The 16,043-nt window shown below is 40.6% G+C and overlaps 1 protein-coding gene across 4 annotated transcripts in view; it reads right to left on the bottom strand.

Moving 5' to 3' along the window:
• The window catches only part of NAV3 (neuron navigator 3), a 934,586-nt gene that overhangs the window by 234,561 nt on the left and 683,982 nt on the right, over window positions 1-16,043 (bottom strand). For all 4 annotated transcript variants that reach the window (XM_060245118.1, XM_060245119.1, XM_060245121.1 and 1 more), the window contains exon 10: window positions 12,559-12,674. In XM_060245118.1, coding sequence (XP_060101101.1) covers window positions 12,559-12,674 — 116 coding nt within the window. The remainder of the gene's footprint in view (window positions 1-12,558; window positions 12,675-16,043) is intronic.

Genomic DNA, 16,043 nt, shown 5'->3' with positions numbered 1-16,043 from the left:
ATTTTGAGCATTTATACCACAAGCTTGTCTACACAAACTGACAAGCTAAATATACAACTGGACATTTGAATGAAGTGGAGGATTTGCACTGCTTTAAAATGACAAAGTTGTATGATACACTCATAGTAATGACTGTTTAGGTAGAAGCAGCAGACCTTTCAGAATCTTAGCATTTCATTTTGGTCAAATTGGTCAAATTTTCAGCATAAATCTAAATGATCCTTAGATGCCAGCTTTGAAAATAACTGCATGTTGTAGCTTCAGTTCCCTCCTTCAGTTCAGAGAAAGAAAGAAAGAAAGAAAGAAAGAAAGAAAGAAAGAAAGAAAGAAAGAAAGAAAGAAAGAAAGAAAGAAAGAAAGAAAGAAAGAAAGAAAGAAAGAAAGAAAGAAAGAAAGAAAGAAAGAAAGAATATTTTTTTGTGGTTACAGATTCTGGAAATGGATGGAAAAGGGGCGAATGGAGAGCTTGCTTTACAACAGTTCTGATTAAAAGTCTCCATCTTTTGACTATATTTAACTGTTGACTATATTTAACTATATTTAACTGGGAGCACATACAGCCTGGGCTGCGCGAGCTGCACTGGCTGCCAGTTATATACCGGGTTCGTTACAAAGTGCTGGTCATTACCTTTAAAGCCCTATATGGTCGAGGACCTGTCTACCTCAGGGACCGTCTCTCCCTATATGAACCCCAGAGAGCACTGAGGTCAGCTGGAAAAAACTTGCTGACTATCCCCGGACCAAGAGAGGTGAAGTTGCAATGCACCCGCAATCGGGCCTTCTCCTCTGTGGCCCCGAGCTTATGGAACCAACTTCCAGAGGAAATGCGGGCCCTGCGGGATCTTGAACAATTCCGCAGGGCCTGCAAGACTTTCCTCTTCCGACTGGCTTTCGATGATGTAGAAAATTAAGTACTAATGATACCGCCATCATAATAAAGAACAAATAGCAATAGCATTAGCACTTTTATAACTGTAATTAATTTTAAATCTATTAGAATTTTAATGTTGAATGTAACCTTGTTTTTATACAATGGAATGTTACTGTTACTGTTAGCCGCCCTGAGCCTGCCCCGGCGGGGAGGGCGGGATATAAATAAAATTATCTAATCTAATCTAATCTAATCTAATCTGTTTCACCTAATTCTGCAATACCCAAAGGGGTAGCTATGACTGTCATGGTCTACTGTTCACTTTCTTTTCCCCAAAAAAGTTTTCCCCATAGCAAAGAGCTGATCCTGGCAGTTCTCAATCATTTTGTATTAGTAGGTGACTTCAGAAGAATCCAGGAGGCATTACCTTTTTTGTCTACAGAGAGCACCTATATAGAAACAGCTGCCTCCGTCATAGCAACACACTTGGTTTGCAACATTTTGTGATTAGAACCAGCTACCATGACTGCAATTTCCTGTTGGTGCCCTTTCAATATTCTTAACATTCCAAAAGTGCCCATAGGCTGAACAATGCTGTGGACACTGGACTGTTGCAATTGTGACTACAAGCTGGTATCCCATCAACTCCAGGCTGGCATCTAAGACAGGTTTAAATACAGTTTATGGGACTAGGTACATTCAGGTGGGCAGCTGTGTTGGTCTGAAGCAACAGAATAAACTTAGAGTCCTGTGACACCTTTAAGACCAACACACAAAAGCTCATACCTTGGAATATCTCCAATAGTGTACCGGATTCATTACAAAGTGCTGGTTATTACCTTTAAAGCCCTATATGGCCCTGTTTACCTGAGGGACCTGTCTGTCCCCACACGTTCCCCAGAGAGTGTTAAGATCTGGATCTCAACATCTCCTAGTGATCCCCGGGCTGAAGGAGGCAAGAGTTTTGACCACCAGGGTTTGGGCCTTTTCAGTGGCAGCCCCCTCCTATTGCCAGAAGAGATTTGGGCCTTGTGGGACCTCGCTCAACTCCACAAGGCCTTTAACACCGCTCTCTTCTGGCAAGCCTTCAGTCGACCGTAGGAGAATTCTGGAACAACTGTCGTCCTGAGAATAAGAGTAACATCTAATTTGTTAGCACCAACTGTATATTGTTTTTAACTTATATTGTATAATGGTTTTATTGATTTTATGATTGCAATCATAGTTTACTATGATCTGATGTAAGCTGCCCTGAGCCTGCCTCGGGACTCAAATTTAGTTGCCTGAGCTAGTAATTTGGAGAGCCATTAAAATTCTTCAGGCCCCACCTGGAGTGTGGCAACTATTCCATGTATCTCCTCAAGGGAGAAATGAAAAAAATATCCTAGTAAAAGGAAATCTAAAGTTACTATGATGAGTCAAGCAATGGAAAACCACCTCTGAACATCTCATGTCTCTAAAGACATATGGGTTGTCACTTGACAGCAAGAGAGAGACACGCTGTATTAGTCTGAAATACACTTGTAATCCATTAAAGATATACAATTCTCAATTTATATTGAGAATTATATTGATTTATATTGAGAATTATATTGAGAATTATCCTATTAAACCAGAAAACACAATGTAATATGGCTTAACTAATATGTTGGCATGTTTTTCTTCTAATGTGTATGGAGTGATCCACAAGGGTTGCTTTCACAAACACTAAATAACACACTTTCAATCCACTTTCAATAAATTTTGCAACTGGATTTTACTTTATGAATGGCAAAACTGGATTATCCCAGATTTTGGGGCATTTGGAATATCTCGGATTTTTAGTTCTGGGGGACTTCAATGTCCATGCTGAAGACACAACCTCCTTGCAGGCCAAGGACCTAATGTCATCCATGGCGATGTTAGGGCTCCCCCAATTTGTTTTGGTTCCGACACATCAAGCAGGACACATGCTGGATCTGATCTTTGTGTCAGGGATTATGGTGGACTGTATCGGTTATGGTCGGACCACTTTGCCTTGAAGGCCCAGTGAAGCACTCCTGGTCCTCCCTATTTAGGCGGCGAGTATATTTATGCTCGCCTGCAGAGCCTGATGAACTGCATTCCAGAGGGCTCTGCAGGATCCGACTTCCCCTGGTGGCCCATTAGATGGCCTAGTGGAAGACTGGCATGCCCATCTTTCTGAGATCATTGACGTGGTCACCCCCCCCCCCGGTGCCCTCTTCACCATCGTGATCACTCAGTCCCTTGGCACTCCTTGGAGCTGAGAGAAATGAAGTGAGAACTAAGACAACTAGAGAAAGTGTAGCAAAGAGTTTGCGATGAGGCTACAAGAGCATCTTATAGATCCTTTGTTCAGACCTATGAGATGGCCATGAAGGCCACTAAGAAGGAATTCTATGCGGCCTCCATTGCATCTGCAAAATCATGCTTGGCTCAATTATTTAGATTAATTCAGTCTTTGACTACTTTGTCTCAAGGCACCTCAAATGTTATAGGCTATAGGCTGTGAGGCTTTTGCAAACCATTTTGCAGATAAAATCTCGTTGCTCCGCCGTGTTCTTCCAGTCACGTTTGATACAATATGTGAACTGGAGGCCCCTTGTCCGTCCATGGGTCCGGTCTTGGACCACTTCAGCCCGCTCTCTCAGGAGGAGGTTGACAAGATCTTGGTGTCTGTGAAACCAACCACTTACCCCCTTGATCCCTGCCCATCATGGCTGGCAAAAGCCAGTTGTGATGAAGTTGGGGCTCCCCTGCATGAGATTGTTAACACATCCCTGTTATCAGGGATGTTCCCAGGGGCTTTGAAGAAGGCAGTGGTTTGCCCTGTTCTGAAAAAACCATATTTGGACCCAATGTTCCTTACTCACTACCACCCAGTATCGAATTTACCATTCCTGGGCAAGGTAGTAGAGAAAGCAGTGGCAATGCAGCTCCAGGCCTTCTTGGAGGAAACTGACATCCTGGACCCCTTCCAGTCTGGCTTCAGCCCTGCCCATAGGACGGAGACAATGCTGGTTGCCCTGGTGGATGATCTCCAGAGACATCTGGATCATGGTGGATTGGCGCTGCTGATACCTTTAGATCTATCGGCAGTGTTTGATACGGTCAACCATAAGTTGGTGACCCGCTGCCTTGCCAACACAGGGATTTGGGGATTAGCCTTACAGTGGCTGAACTCCTTTCTCCATGGTTGGGGTCAGAGGGTGGCTCTTGGGGGGGGGGGGGAATTGTCCCAGCAACACTCACTTGAATGTGGTGTGCCGCAAGGGAGTAATCCTTTCCCCAATGCTATTTAAGAAGAAGAAGACTGCAGATTTATACCGCGCTCTTCTTTCTGAATCAGAGACTCAGAGTGGTTTGCAATCTCCTATATCTTCTTCTCCCACAAGACACCCTGTGAGGTAGGTGGGACTGAGAGGGCTCTCACAGCAGCTGCCCTTTTAAGGACAACTCCTGCGATAGCTATGGCTAACCCAAGGCCATTCCAGCAGCTGCAAGTGGAGGAGTGGGGAATCAAACCTGGTTCTCCCAGGTAAGAGTCCGCACACTTAACCACTACACCAAATTTGCTCTCGCGCCAATATAGATAGATTTAATATCTATATTGTCAAGATGCCTTGCCATTATCTGGGGCTGTAATATGCTTTCATTTTCTGCTTCTTGCGTGCTTCGCGCCTATCTCTATGTAACTGGCATCAACATTCCTTATGCCTGGTCAGAAGGGTTACCAGGGGCAACCAAGGTCGCTCTTCTAAGATTATGTGCGTCTTCGAAGGGGCCTGGGAAAGACTTGGGGGGGGGGATTGCAGCTTTCCGCTTTTCTCCAAACTTGTAACAGTTTAAGCCAACCCTATATAAGAAGGACAAAAGCCCGTCAAGTCAGTTTTTGCAAAGTCCGTCCTGCCTTCAATTGTTATGTACCAATAAACATCCATTAATGAAGTGGACCATTTGTGATCATTGAACTGTGAGGGTCTTGACATATATGCGCCCCCTTGCCCAGATGGTTCGGAGATATGGGCTGGGTTGTCACCAGTATGCTGATGACACCAAGCTCTATCTACTTATGGATGGCCGTCTGGACTCCGCCCCTGATGAACTGGGTGAGGCACTAAAAGCTGTGGTTGGTTGGTTGTGCCAGAGCCGACTGAAGTTAAATCCATCTTAGACAGAAGTCCTGTGTCTTGATCGGGGAGTGGGGGGGTAGGATATGGAATCAGGCTCCTGCCCTTTGATGGTACTCAATTAGTGCTGTTGACAGAGGTGAAGAGCTTGGGGGTATTCCTAGATACCTCTTTATCTATGGAGCCCAAGTTGCTGCCACAGCAAGGGCTGCCTTTTTCCATCTGAGATGGGTCCGGCAGTTGGCTCCCTACCTTACCCCCTCTGATCTAGTCACAGTGATTCATGCAATGGTCACCTCCAGATTGGACTATTGTAACTCTCTCATTGTGGGGCTACCCGTGATTCTGCTCTGGAAATTCCAGAGGGTGCAGAACATGGCAGCCCGGTTATTAGCATTGAGGCCTTTATGGGCATGGATGCATCTGGCGCTGCGCGAACTGCATTGGCTACCTCTTGAGTATTGGATCCATTTCAAGGTGTTGGTTCTTACCTTTAAGGCCCTTTACGGCCTGGGGCCTGCATATCTTTGGGATCGCCTCTCCCCATAAGCCCCCCCCCGCCCGGGTTCTGAAGTCAGCTGCACAACATCTTCTTGTGATCCCTGGCCCTAGGGATGCCTGACAAGCTTTGACAAGGGGCAGGGCCTTTTCGGTTTGGGCCCTCACCTGTTGGAATGAGCTCCCGCTGGAGATTCGGGCCCTGTGGGACTTATCTAAGTTTCGCAGGGCCTGTAAGATGAAGCTCTTCCACAAGGCTTTTAACTGATCCAGCGGGTGTCCCCTGAAGTCATTGTTCCCCCCAGCACCTTACCATCTAGGTGCTTATGTTATGCTGAACACTACCAGCCTATATGTGGTTTATGACTTGTTGCCAATGATGTGTATCATAGTTTCTGTTAATTCTATAATTATGATATTATCTAGTTTGGATGTGGTTTGTTTAATGTTTTTGTAAGGTTTTTAATGTTGTAAGCCACTCAGAGCCCACTTGTAGGATAGGGTGGGGTATAAATAAAAAAATTAAATTAAATTAAATTAAAATTCATTTGCAAATGATCTATAAAGTGGTCTGAAAGTGAATTATTCAGCATGAACAAAAATGCTGCAGCTCACTAAAATTTCAGTTTTTAGCATTATGAATCGTGTGTGTTGTCCTAAATTTAATTGCAACAGATGTGCTAAATTTGGTTTCTACAAAGTTCCATGCTGAAAATTCAAAATCCCTGGTGGCAACAATAATCAAGTTTCCCGCAGCCTATAATTATGCATTGGATTTTTCATACCTAGATGCAGAACTTTACATTTATCCCTGTTAAAATTCATTTTGTTATAACTGAGTTTTCCAGACTGTCAAGATCATCCTGTATCCTGACTTTGCCTTCTACTGTACCTCTCCCAACTTAGTATCATCTGCAAATTTAATAAGCATTCCCTGTATTCCTTCATCCAAATGATTTACAAAGATATTAAACAAAACAGGTCCTAGGACAGATCCTTGAGGCACGTTACTTCTTTCCAAGAGGATGAGAAACCATTAACAAGCACTCTTTGGGTGCGATCTGTCAACCAGTTACAGAGCCACTTAACAATAATAGGATCCAAACTGCATTTCACCAGATGGCAAAAAGAATATTATGTGGGCCATTATCAAAAGCCTTATTGAAATCAAGATGAATGGTGTCTACAGCATTCCCCTGATCCAGCAAGGTAGTAATTTCTCAAAAATAAATAAATAAATCAAGTTAGTCTGAGATTACTTATTCTTGAGAAACCGATGCTGGCTCTTAGTAATCACAGATATCTTTTCTAAATATTCAAGACTGACTATTTGATTATTTGTTCAAGCTGACAGGTTGGTAGTTATCCAGATATTCCTTTATCCCCTTCTTGAAGATGGGGACATTTGCCCACCTCCAATCTTCTGGCACCTTGGCTGGCACCATCTGAAATGAAGGATGTTCAGCTTGGTTCATTCCATTCCAGAGGTTCTGTCAGTTGGAACCATTCTGAAGATAGTCAGTTGGTTCCTGACAGAGTTTGGAGTCAGGAAAAGTCAGACAGGTTCTCCTTAGAGTGAAGGAAAAAGACTCATTTGCCGTAACTGTAGTGTTCCCAATCTGAGGAAGAATTCATTAACAGAGTCTAAGTGTCAGCCTAAGTTGAAGGATGCTTTACACAGACAATGGAACTGGGCTTGGTGATTTGATGAGAGTGATTGGGTTGTGTGCTGAAACTCCCTTTCAAACCAAAAGGAACAGGGGTTGGACCAGGCCTGTAGCCACGGGGGTCCTGTGGGGACATTGCCCCCCGACTTCCAAGCAGGGCCCCCTGACTTCCAGGGGAGCCTCCTTAGTGCAGTCTGCTTTTTTCACTTTCTTTGTACCAAGGCTGACCTAGCAAAGCATTATCAGTGGCAGCCAGAGACAGTTGAGCAGGGCACAGGGTACTGTGGCAGGAAAAAAAAGGTGGAGAGGAGGAAGGTAGAGGAAGCCATGTGGAATGAGCTGGGAAGGGGGGAATGGATGGAGCTCCTGGCTGCAAAATGCCAGGGTGGGAGAGAGGGAGGTGGAAGGAACCCCCCCCCCCGCCCCATCGCTAGCATGCAAGGTACAGTCCTTTCTTCCCTCCAAAGTTTCAGGGCTGGTTGCCTCAATTTGGCCACATTCAAAGCCTCCAGCTTCTGCCCCTACCCCAAAAAGCTTCTGAGAAGTGGCAGGCCCTGTAGTGGATGGAAATGGGTGCCCCCTCACTTTTTAAAAAGCCCCCTGACTTGTAAAATCCTGGCTATGCCCCTGGGTTGGACTAGGTGATCTGGGAGGTTTCTTCCAACTTTATGATTCTATGGAAAAGAAGATTAATTCCTGCCCAGTTTCTCTGGTTGTTTGGCTTTGAGGAGGACCCCAGTTCTGATGTGAAGGGGAAATGCTTTTAGACAACTCAGGAGACAGAAATGAACTGTAGATTCAAGAAAGGAGAAAGTTAGGTGTTCAAAGAAAGAGAACCACTCCAGGAAAGCTGCATTGTCATAGAAAATTCTCTGAAGAAACATTTTTGCTGTAACTAAAATACTAAGTAAAGCATGTCTCACTGTTAAGAGCTCTAGAATATATGTAAACAAACTTCAAGATCACTATTTCACCTGTTAAAAGAAATATACTTTGAAATACCAACGAATTTTACCTCAGCTTTTCTAACCCATGACTACGCCTATCCATCCCCTGCCTGTTAAATAAACAAGATTTCTGTTTTAATGTTATACCATCTCAAGTGCCACTTAAAACAATAAAACAAGAGGGCTTCTGTTTTCCTATCAAGTTCCTGGGCTGAGCTAAAAGCCAGAATATATTCTGTGTGACAGGGTGGGACAAACAGAATATTAAAAAACACAGATATTGACATAGTACTTGGGGCTGCTCAGTCACAGAAGGGAACAAAACTTTTCGTGGGAAAATCAGCCTCACAGTGGGGAAGTGGCAGGGGTTCATCATAGCTATATAGTCAATGAATATACTTCACTGCCACAAAATGTAATGATGGCCACAGACGCAGATGACTAAGAAAAAGTTAGACAAACTGATAGTTGAGGATAGCTTTATCGATGGCTGTTGGACATGATAGCTAGATGGGGCTTCCATGCTAATATGTTACTGAATACCACTTGGTGGCAGCAACAGTGGGGGCAGACCTATTGCCTTCCTGTCCTGTTTGTGGACTTTTCAGTGGCATCTGAACAACTATGGTGGAAACAAGATTATCAAATCCAAAGATTCTTTGATGTTTAAACAATAACTATTTATTATAATTACTATTTGTTACAAACAAAATACTGAACAGTTTTTTTCCCCCTGGGTTCCTTCCCTTGTGGTGTTTCTGTTTCCCTCTACTGTAAGAGGACTCCTGGCTCCTCCCCTTGCCCTTGGGCCTAGTAGAGGATCACATTTCACTGCAGGATTCTTGACTAAATGGACTTTCACACTGGTTTAGCCATTTCCATTTCATTTATTAACTTCTATGACCAAAGGTCTTAAGCCAATCAGGATGTAACAACTGTCAAAACATGCATTGGTATACAACATAACTAACCATATTCACAGAATTCAAATGTTACAGTCAAAATATTCAAATCTAAAAGTGAATAAAATGTCAAAACAGGAATTTCTAATAAAACTTATTGTACAGTTAAGTAAACCTAAAATTGCCATGTTAACCCCATATATGCCAGATTCCATTACCATCAGATCAAACCAGATTTCTGTCATTTTACAGATAAGATCATCATTAAAAATTTTGTAACAAAATAGGTGGTTTCAGGATTAGTATCTGCCAGCAAATAAGGGACCACCCAAAGTTCAGTTGGTGTTTAATAAGAACAGGAGTTATCCAAATTGATATAGGAATCAACCACTGATGACAATGTAATAGAAGATGGCCAAGTGTTTCTACAGTTCCAGACCTGCAATCACATAAGCAATCTGAGTACGGGACTCTAGAAAAACAACCTGTCAACTCAGCAGTGGGAAAAGGGCTAAGCCTAGCAAAACATATCTATGACTAGGTATTTTAGGGATCTAGTATATGAAGGAAGTGACTCAGGAGGAGGAATACCTAGAGCAAGAGTGGAACATATGCATCTTGCTTGATCTAAAGTACTAGCCCAGTCAAGATTGATCACCTTCATTCTAGTTCGCTTCAAAGCTTCCTGGTAAGTTAAATTATTCCAGGCTGTTGAGGGAAAGCCCAATAACTCAAATCTAGCATCTAGATATCTTTCCCAACTGCTTTTGTAATTGTCCTCCTTTGGGAGATGTAAAAGGCCACCTTGGGCATTTGGTGCTAAATAAAAGACTTTTAGTCTCAATTTAAAAGCTACAATCCAGGTTTCAGACTCCAAAGAGTGTTGGGCAAATTCCACTCTAAGTGCAGTTCCAGCCACACATCTAGGAGCCCCTGCCATCCTGCGCAGAAAATAAAGAAGTATACAATCAAGGGATTCAGAAACTGCATTAATCCAAATGGCCACACCAAATAAATTCTGAGAAGTTACTTTAGCATTAAAAGTTGCAATGGCCATTGGCACATATTGACACCCCACCCCCCCAAGAGAAGCAATCTAAGGATAGCATTTGAGTTTGTTTTAGCAATCTCTGATGCTGCATTAATACGAGGCTTCCAAGATAGATTGTGACTGAATGTCACCCCCAGATACTTAAATTGGGTCACCTGTTTTATTTTCTCATCCATGACAGACCACACTGGTTGAGCATTTTAATCATTTTAATCATAACACAGCAACTTTAATTTTTGAAACAATTTGATTTTTTTTCAAATGTAAAAGATTGTTTGTATCTACCCCTAGAGACACACCATTTAAACTGAAATTTCCCAGAGCTAAGCAGGTGGTCTCATCAGTTTTGTCTTTCTGCAGGAACAGGAGTTTCCTAAGCCAGGATTCAGGCAATTTTTCTCCAGGACAGTTTGGCCAGGGATCCTGGAGGTTTTTGTTGTTGTTTGTTTGTTTTGTCATCTTTGCCATGTGTCACTGGGTGTGTTTGGGGCGAGATATTTGTGAATATCCTGCATTGTGCAGGAGGTTGGACGAGATGACCCTGGAGGTCCCTTCCAACTCTATGATTTTATGATTCTAATCAGAGACAAAGAGCAGCCCATCTCTCAAGCTCTTCATTCCACTGGAGTGTTACCCCTTCACCTCCCGTATCTCTGATTCTGCTGCACTAGGAACCTGGTTTTAAGTGCAGTCCATCACAGTAGCATATGAAGAAGTGCTTTTATTATCTTTCCTAAATTTACTGCCCATTAATTTGACTGAATACTGTGTAGGAAGGAGAGAAACCGAAAAGCTCCTCCCAATTTATCCTTCCTTGATAGCGAAGCTTCTCTAATTTCTTGATTTTTCTGGTTCCTGTTTTCAGGAGTTCTCATATAAGGATTTATTTTTTTTTTAATGTAAACTGGTTTTAAATGATATTGATATTTAATTCAAACTCACTATACTTTTCTATGTAAAAGGAAAAAATGGAAAGGGGAAATCCATTACTTCTGAATCAAGCATAAATATAGCAAAATAGGTCATGTATTATATTTATAATTTTGACAAATTATTGATAGTTATGGCCCTTTGATACCTTAGGAAGGATGTGAACTTTATAAGTTTTACTTGATCCACTATCACTAAGAAGAGACTGAACCCTGCTTTTGACTGCCACCATTTATCCAAAGAGGTAATTTTTTTTTAACTTTATATTGGTAAATAATACCTCTAATAGGCATAATATAACACCCAAAGTAAAGCAAAAATATGAAAATTAAAGAACTGAATATTTATAAAGTGTGATATTGATATTTAACAGGACATCTGTTATGCTTGTATACCCTGTGATAATTTACTTTTGAGTTACTGAAACTTAACTGAGTTGACAGCCCCTATGAACATAAGAAGAGCCCAGCTGGATCAAACCTATGGTCCACCTAGTCCAGCATCCTTTATCAAACAGTGGCCAATCAATTAACCTTCAGAGCCAACAAACAGAGCATAAGGGCAAGTAATTCCCTTCATGTTTCCTTCAAGCACTGGTATCCAGAAGTTTATAAAATCATGCATGGTTTGGTGAAAATACAGGCAAATTTCTCTCTTCTCTATTCCTTCCACTATATTGAGAGGTGTCCTGCTCTCATTGCCGGCAACTCCCCTGAGCAGCAGTGAGAGAATCTTTTTAAAGCTGGCAATGTGTGTGCTGCTATGTCATCACCTGGGGAAGCCTGGAAGTGTGTAAGGTTGCTCTAGGAAGCACAAGGGATTTTTTTTTTTTTTGCATTAGTGACATTGTGGTGCATAAAAGGACATGCCCCACCCATGTTCTGCCCTGAAGCTCACACCAGTTGCCTGGCATGCCCTAGTAATCATATCTTAATGGCTTAGCTTACATGCTGAGGGGGAAAAACTAAAACAAAAAACCCACAGTGATTTCACAATTGCTCATCTTTTCTCTATGTGAATACAATTTTCAGTGCTGAAAGCAGTAGTTTATAATGTAGCTGCCAGGTTGGCTTTCATTTCAAAACAGTGTATCTTAATAGTACAAAGTTGGAGTCTAGTAGCTCCTTTAAGACCAACAAAGTTTTATTTAGAATGTACGGTTATGTGTGCTAAAAGCATACTTCATCAGATAATGAAATGGGGTACAGTTAGCAGTGCGTAGTTTGTGGGTAGTGGTTAAGCATGCAAAATAGTATAACGTTAGAATCCAATGGCAAGATAGTTAAAATAACAAATTGAAAGAATGACGGTTTGGTCTGGATAGTATAAATTGCATGGGAAAACAGCAAAAGTGATCATGTACTCTTGTTTAACAAATAATTAATAAGAAATATTATTTAAGCTATGCTTTAAATCATTAATTTTAATTGCCTCATTTAAATAATCCAATCTAGTTGCCTATTTTTGTGTTATCTGTGATTCATCAAAGAGCTCAACAAAATCATGTGGACATTGTACTATCTCAGAAAACTTTGCATAAATAAATTTAACATGTTACTTACCAGATATTTCCTCTAGGCACTGTTTGGCAGTCTTACTATACATCAGATCCATTTTTGTAGGACTGGTGCAGGAATCAGCAGGTGGGAGAGAGGTACTGTCATTTTCTGAATTTGTTCTGAAATTAATCAAGGAGACTGATTATATCATCTGTAATGACTACAGCACTGACTTGAATTATGACTATAATGAAGTGTATACAATACAATATATATGAAGTGACAGTATATACAATATGAAAAAACAAGTAGACTTCCGGGTTACATCATCTTGCCTTCAGGGGTGTCCGCAGATCGTCCTCCTGTGGCACTTTTGAATCAGGCAGTTGGAGGGGCATCACAGACGTGGCGCCCATAGGAAGACCCTGGAGGGGGTTTTCTGTTACATGGGACTTTTGCGGGGAGCTACGGGTACAGCGGCAGCTGCTCCTGTGCTTCTTGCATGTCCCAAGGCTCTGCCGTCATGATAGCTGGCGCAGCAGCAGGAAAAGATGAACGCCCGACTGCTTTCTTTCGCTCTTTTCAGTAAGCCTTTGATGTATCGCCTTTCTACTTCTAGCGTGACAATTCTACTTGGCAAGTAAGTAAGCTTTCAATACCACTGGGTGGGTCGTTTTGCATAACAACGAGCTGCTAGCTCAAAGGAAGGGATAGAGGCTGATTATACGCCTACTTCTCTTGCAAATGGGGCCTCAAAAAGTCTATGAGCAATCCTAAATATCGATAATTACTTGAATTGGACTGAATATAAATACTTAAATCGACCCAGATTATATGTTAAAGGGACTATTATTTGGCTGCAATATGATCTGAACATAAATTAGATATATTCTAGAGAGATCTGTTCCTGTCGTCTGACTGCAATTGAAATGATAACATTTGAAATTTCAGCTGGAGCTGATTTGGAATGACGATTTAACTGGATCTTTAAGCTACTTTTCAACTTGAATTAAGAGACTGAGTTTGCTGACAGAAAAATGGCACTGCCAAGTGAAATGTCTTATAAAAAAAGATATCTTATGGAATATCATTTCTCTGAAACAGGAACTTGGCTCATTAATGCAGCTAATTAGAAACCAAATGGGAGCTTTTATGCTGAAAGCTAGCGAACTTTCAAATCTACAGGAGCTGAGTGCTAAAGAGATTCTGGTGACGTCTGCAGAATTAGAATGGGAAAGTGATCCGCTCCAAAACAAACAAAAGAAAAGCAAAATGGATCCTTAAGGTGCAGTTACAAAACAAGACAGGAAATTAAGATTGAGTGAAGTCATGCTGAGAGGAGGAAATGGCGCTGAATTCTTGCCATTAACGAGAGGGCAAGCCACATTGAGAAGACAGAAGGTGCATCCCAGCCAGCAAATTAAGATGTGGAAATCTTTCAGGAAGAAGGACTCTTGAACTTTTTCCCTTTTTGTGGAAAGTTGGATATGGAACTCTCAATAACAACTGGCATGCAATTTTAAAAAGGCAAAGTGTGAGGTCTGGGTTACACTAAGTTGGTTTTCTCTGGTATAATATGGATATAGAAACTAAAGGAATCCAAAAGTTTTAAAATTTTGGGAAGAAGTATTCCTGAGTTCTGATTTTCCTTGTGGGTAAACAAATATGGAATTATTAGTAATGAATTGGTATGTGATTTTAAAAGACTAAGGGAGATCCTAAGGAAGGGTGATGTTAACATTTTAGTTAAACATACAGTTAATTTGGATCAATGCTAAAGAGTGCAGTCAACACATTTATTTTTACATCGCAGATTTATTCTTAGTATGTTTATTTGGTGAAATTGCTCATATTGATATAAGAGTTGGATTAATTGTCAAAAAGGCAGATAGCACAATTATTTTGTAATCTGGTAGATTTGTCTCTAATATGCTCCTTTGGAGAAACTGTTTATATTGAGATAGACAAATTACTACATTGTATCTTTTTAAATTTGTTAAGGATAAAGAGATGATTTTTATGTGCTTATTTTAATAAGGATGTTAAACCAATAAATTAGTTTGTGCTTATAACATGGATAAGCTAAATCAGACAGCTTTGTGCTGAGGTGGCTTGAAATTTATTTTTATTTATATATATATATATATATATATATATATATATATATATATATATATATATATATATATATATATATATATATATATATATATATATATTTGTGTTCAAGAAGAATTGTTCAGATTTATATTGCTATTAGTTTAGTAAAAAATTTCTATAATGAAAGACAAAGATGGTAAAATATAGGGAGAACTTTATACTTGCAGGTAGAATGATCTGGGTATTTTATTTGGAGGTAGAATTATAACTGATATATTTGTAGTTCTCTCTTTTTTGGTTTTTTTCCACTCTGTAAATGCCCTTTCCCCCCTTTTTTATGTATCTTTGCTTTTGCTCTTTTCTTTTGTAGTTAAAATTAATAAAATTATAAAATTCAAAAAAAAAAAGAAAAAAGAAAAAACAAGTAACCGACACTAGGCAAATAATAATTATTAATGAGTTTAGTGCTAACGCTGAAGTTCTTCTAGCCCAAGTAGCCCAGATGAAAAGCCCGGGTATTTTATTTCTCCATTTCAATTTTAAATAATCTTCCACAGTGGTATAAGCTTCAGAAATATACTTGGATGCCAAGGGAAGAGTTATGTCAGTTATAATTATTTCAACCTCCTAATTTCCCAGAATGTCTAAACACCATCATGGTATCAAACCAATTTTTGGTCAGAAGGGCATCTCAAAGGACAATCAGCTGGACTTAGTAGATGTGAACCTTCTTCAATCATTTCATTCTTTACCCTTTGAGAAACAAAACAATATAATTGCCAGATTTCAGATATTACAGCATACGCTAGTATAAATTAATCAAGATCAAAATCAGTTAACCAATTAAAAACAGCTATCATCACTAGCTCTTCTGTACAGTCCCCTGACAAGAATAAGAATAAATCTTTAGCTAGACTTTTAGATGTAATCATCCTCCCCTTGACCAGTAAGAAGCCAAGTGATCCAAGCCCAACAAAAGAGAGACTTTCTATTCCTCTTGAACCAAGAATTATAATTAATTCAGGAAATATCCCCAAACTGTCGGAATCAGACTCTCCAGCAGCAAAAAACTCAGAACTCATGGGCTCCATACCTTAAGTCGGAATTTAACTGACTGGATTTCAAGAGTTTGTTGCAAGGATACCAAAATGTTTATGGCCTTCTTTGATGCTTTATTTCTTCAGGAGGTTAATGGATGAACCAACTTTTTCCTGGTTATTTCACTTTTTTCCAGAGATCCTCCATCAGTCCAAGGGGGATAGGGCATAGGGTGGGGGTCTGGCTTGTTTAATTTCATCAAGTTTGAATGACCTGATCATTGGTTTTCATTAGAGGTGGGTGATTTGTTAGTTATTCTCTCCTCAATTTATATTCCCCCATCCACACCTAGTATAACAGTTCAAAGATGGACCCACCTGAGGGAAATTGTTGACAACTTGCATGCCTGA

This window comes from Heteronotia binoei, chromosome 8, assembly GCF_032191835.1.
Source record: "Heteronotia binoei isolate CCM8104 ecotype False Entrance Well chromosome 8, APGP_CSIRO_Hbin_v1, whole genome shotgun sequence".
Classification (NCBI taxonomy): Eukaryota; Metazoa; Chordata; class Lepidosauria; order Squamata; family Gekkonidae; genus Heteronotia; species Heteronotia binoei.
This window is presented reverse-complemented; position numbering and strand designations above follow the sequence as displayed.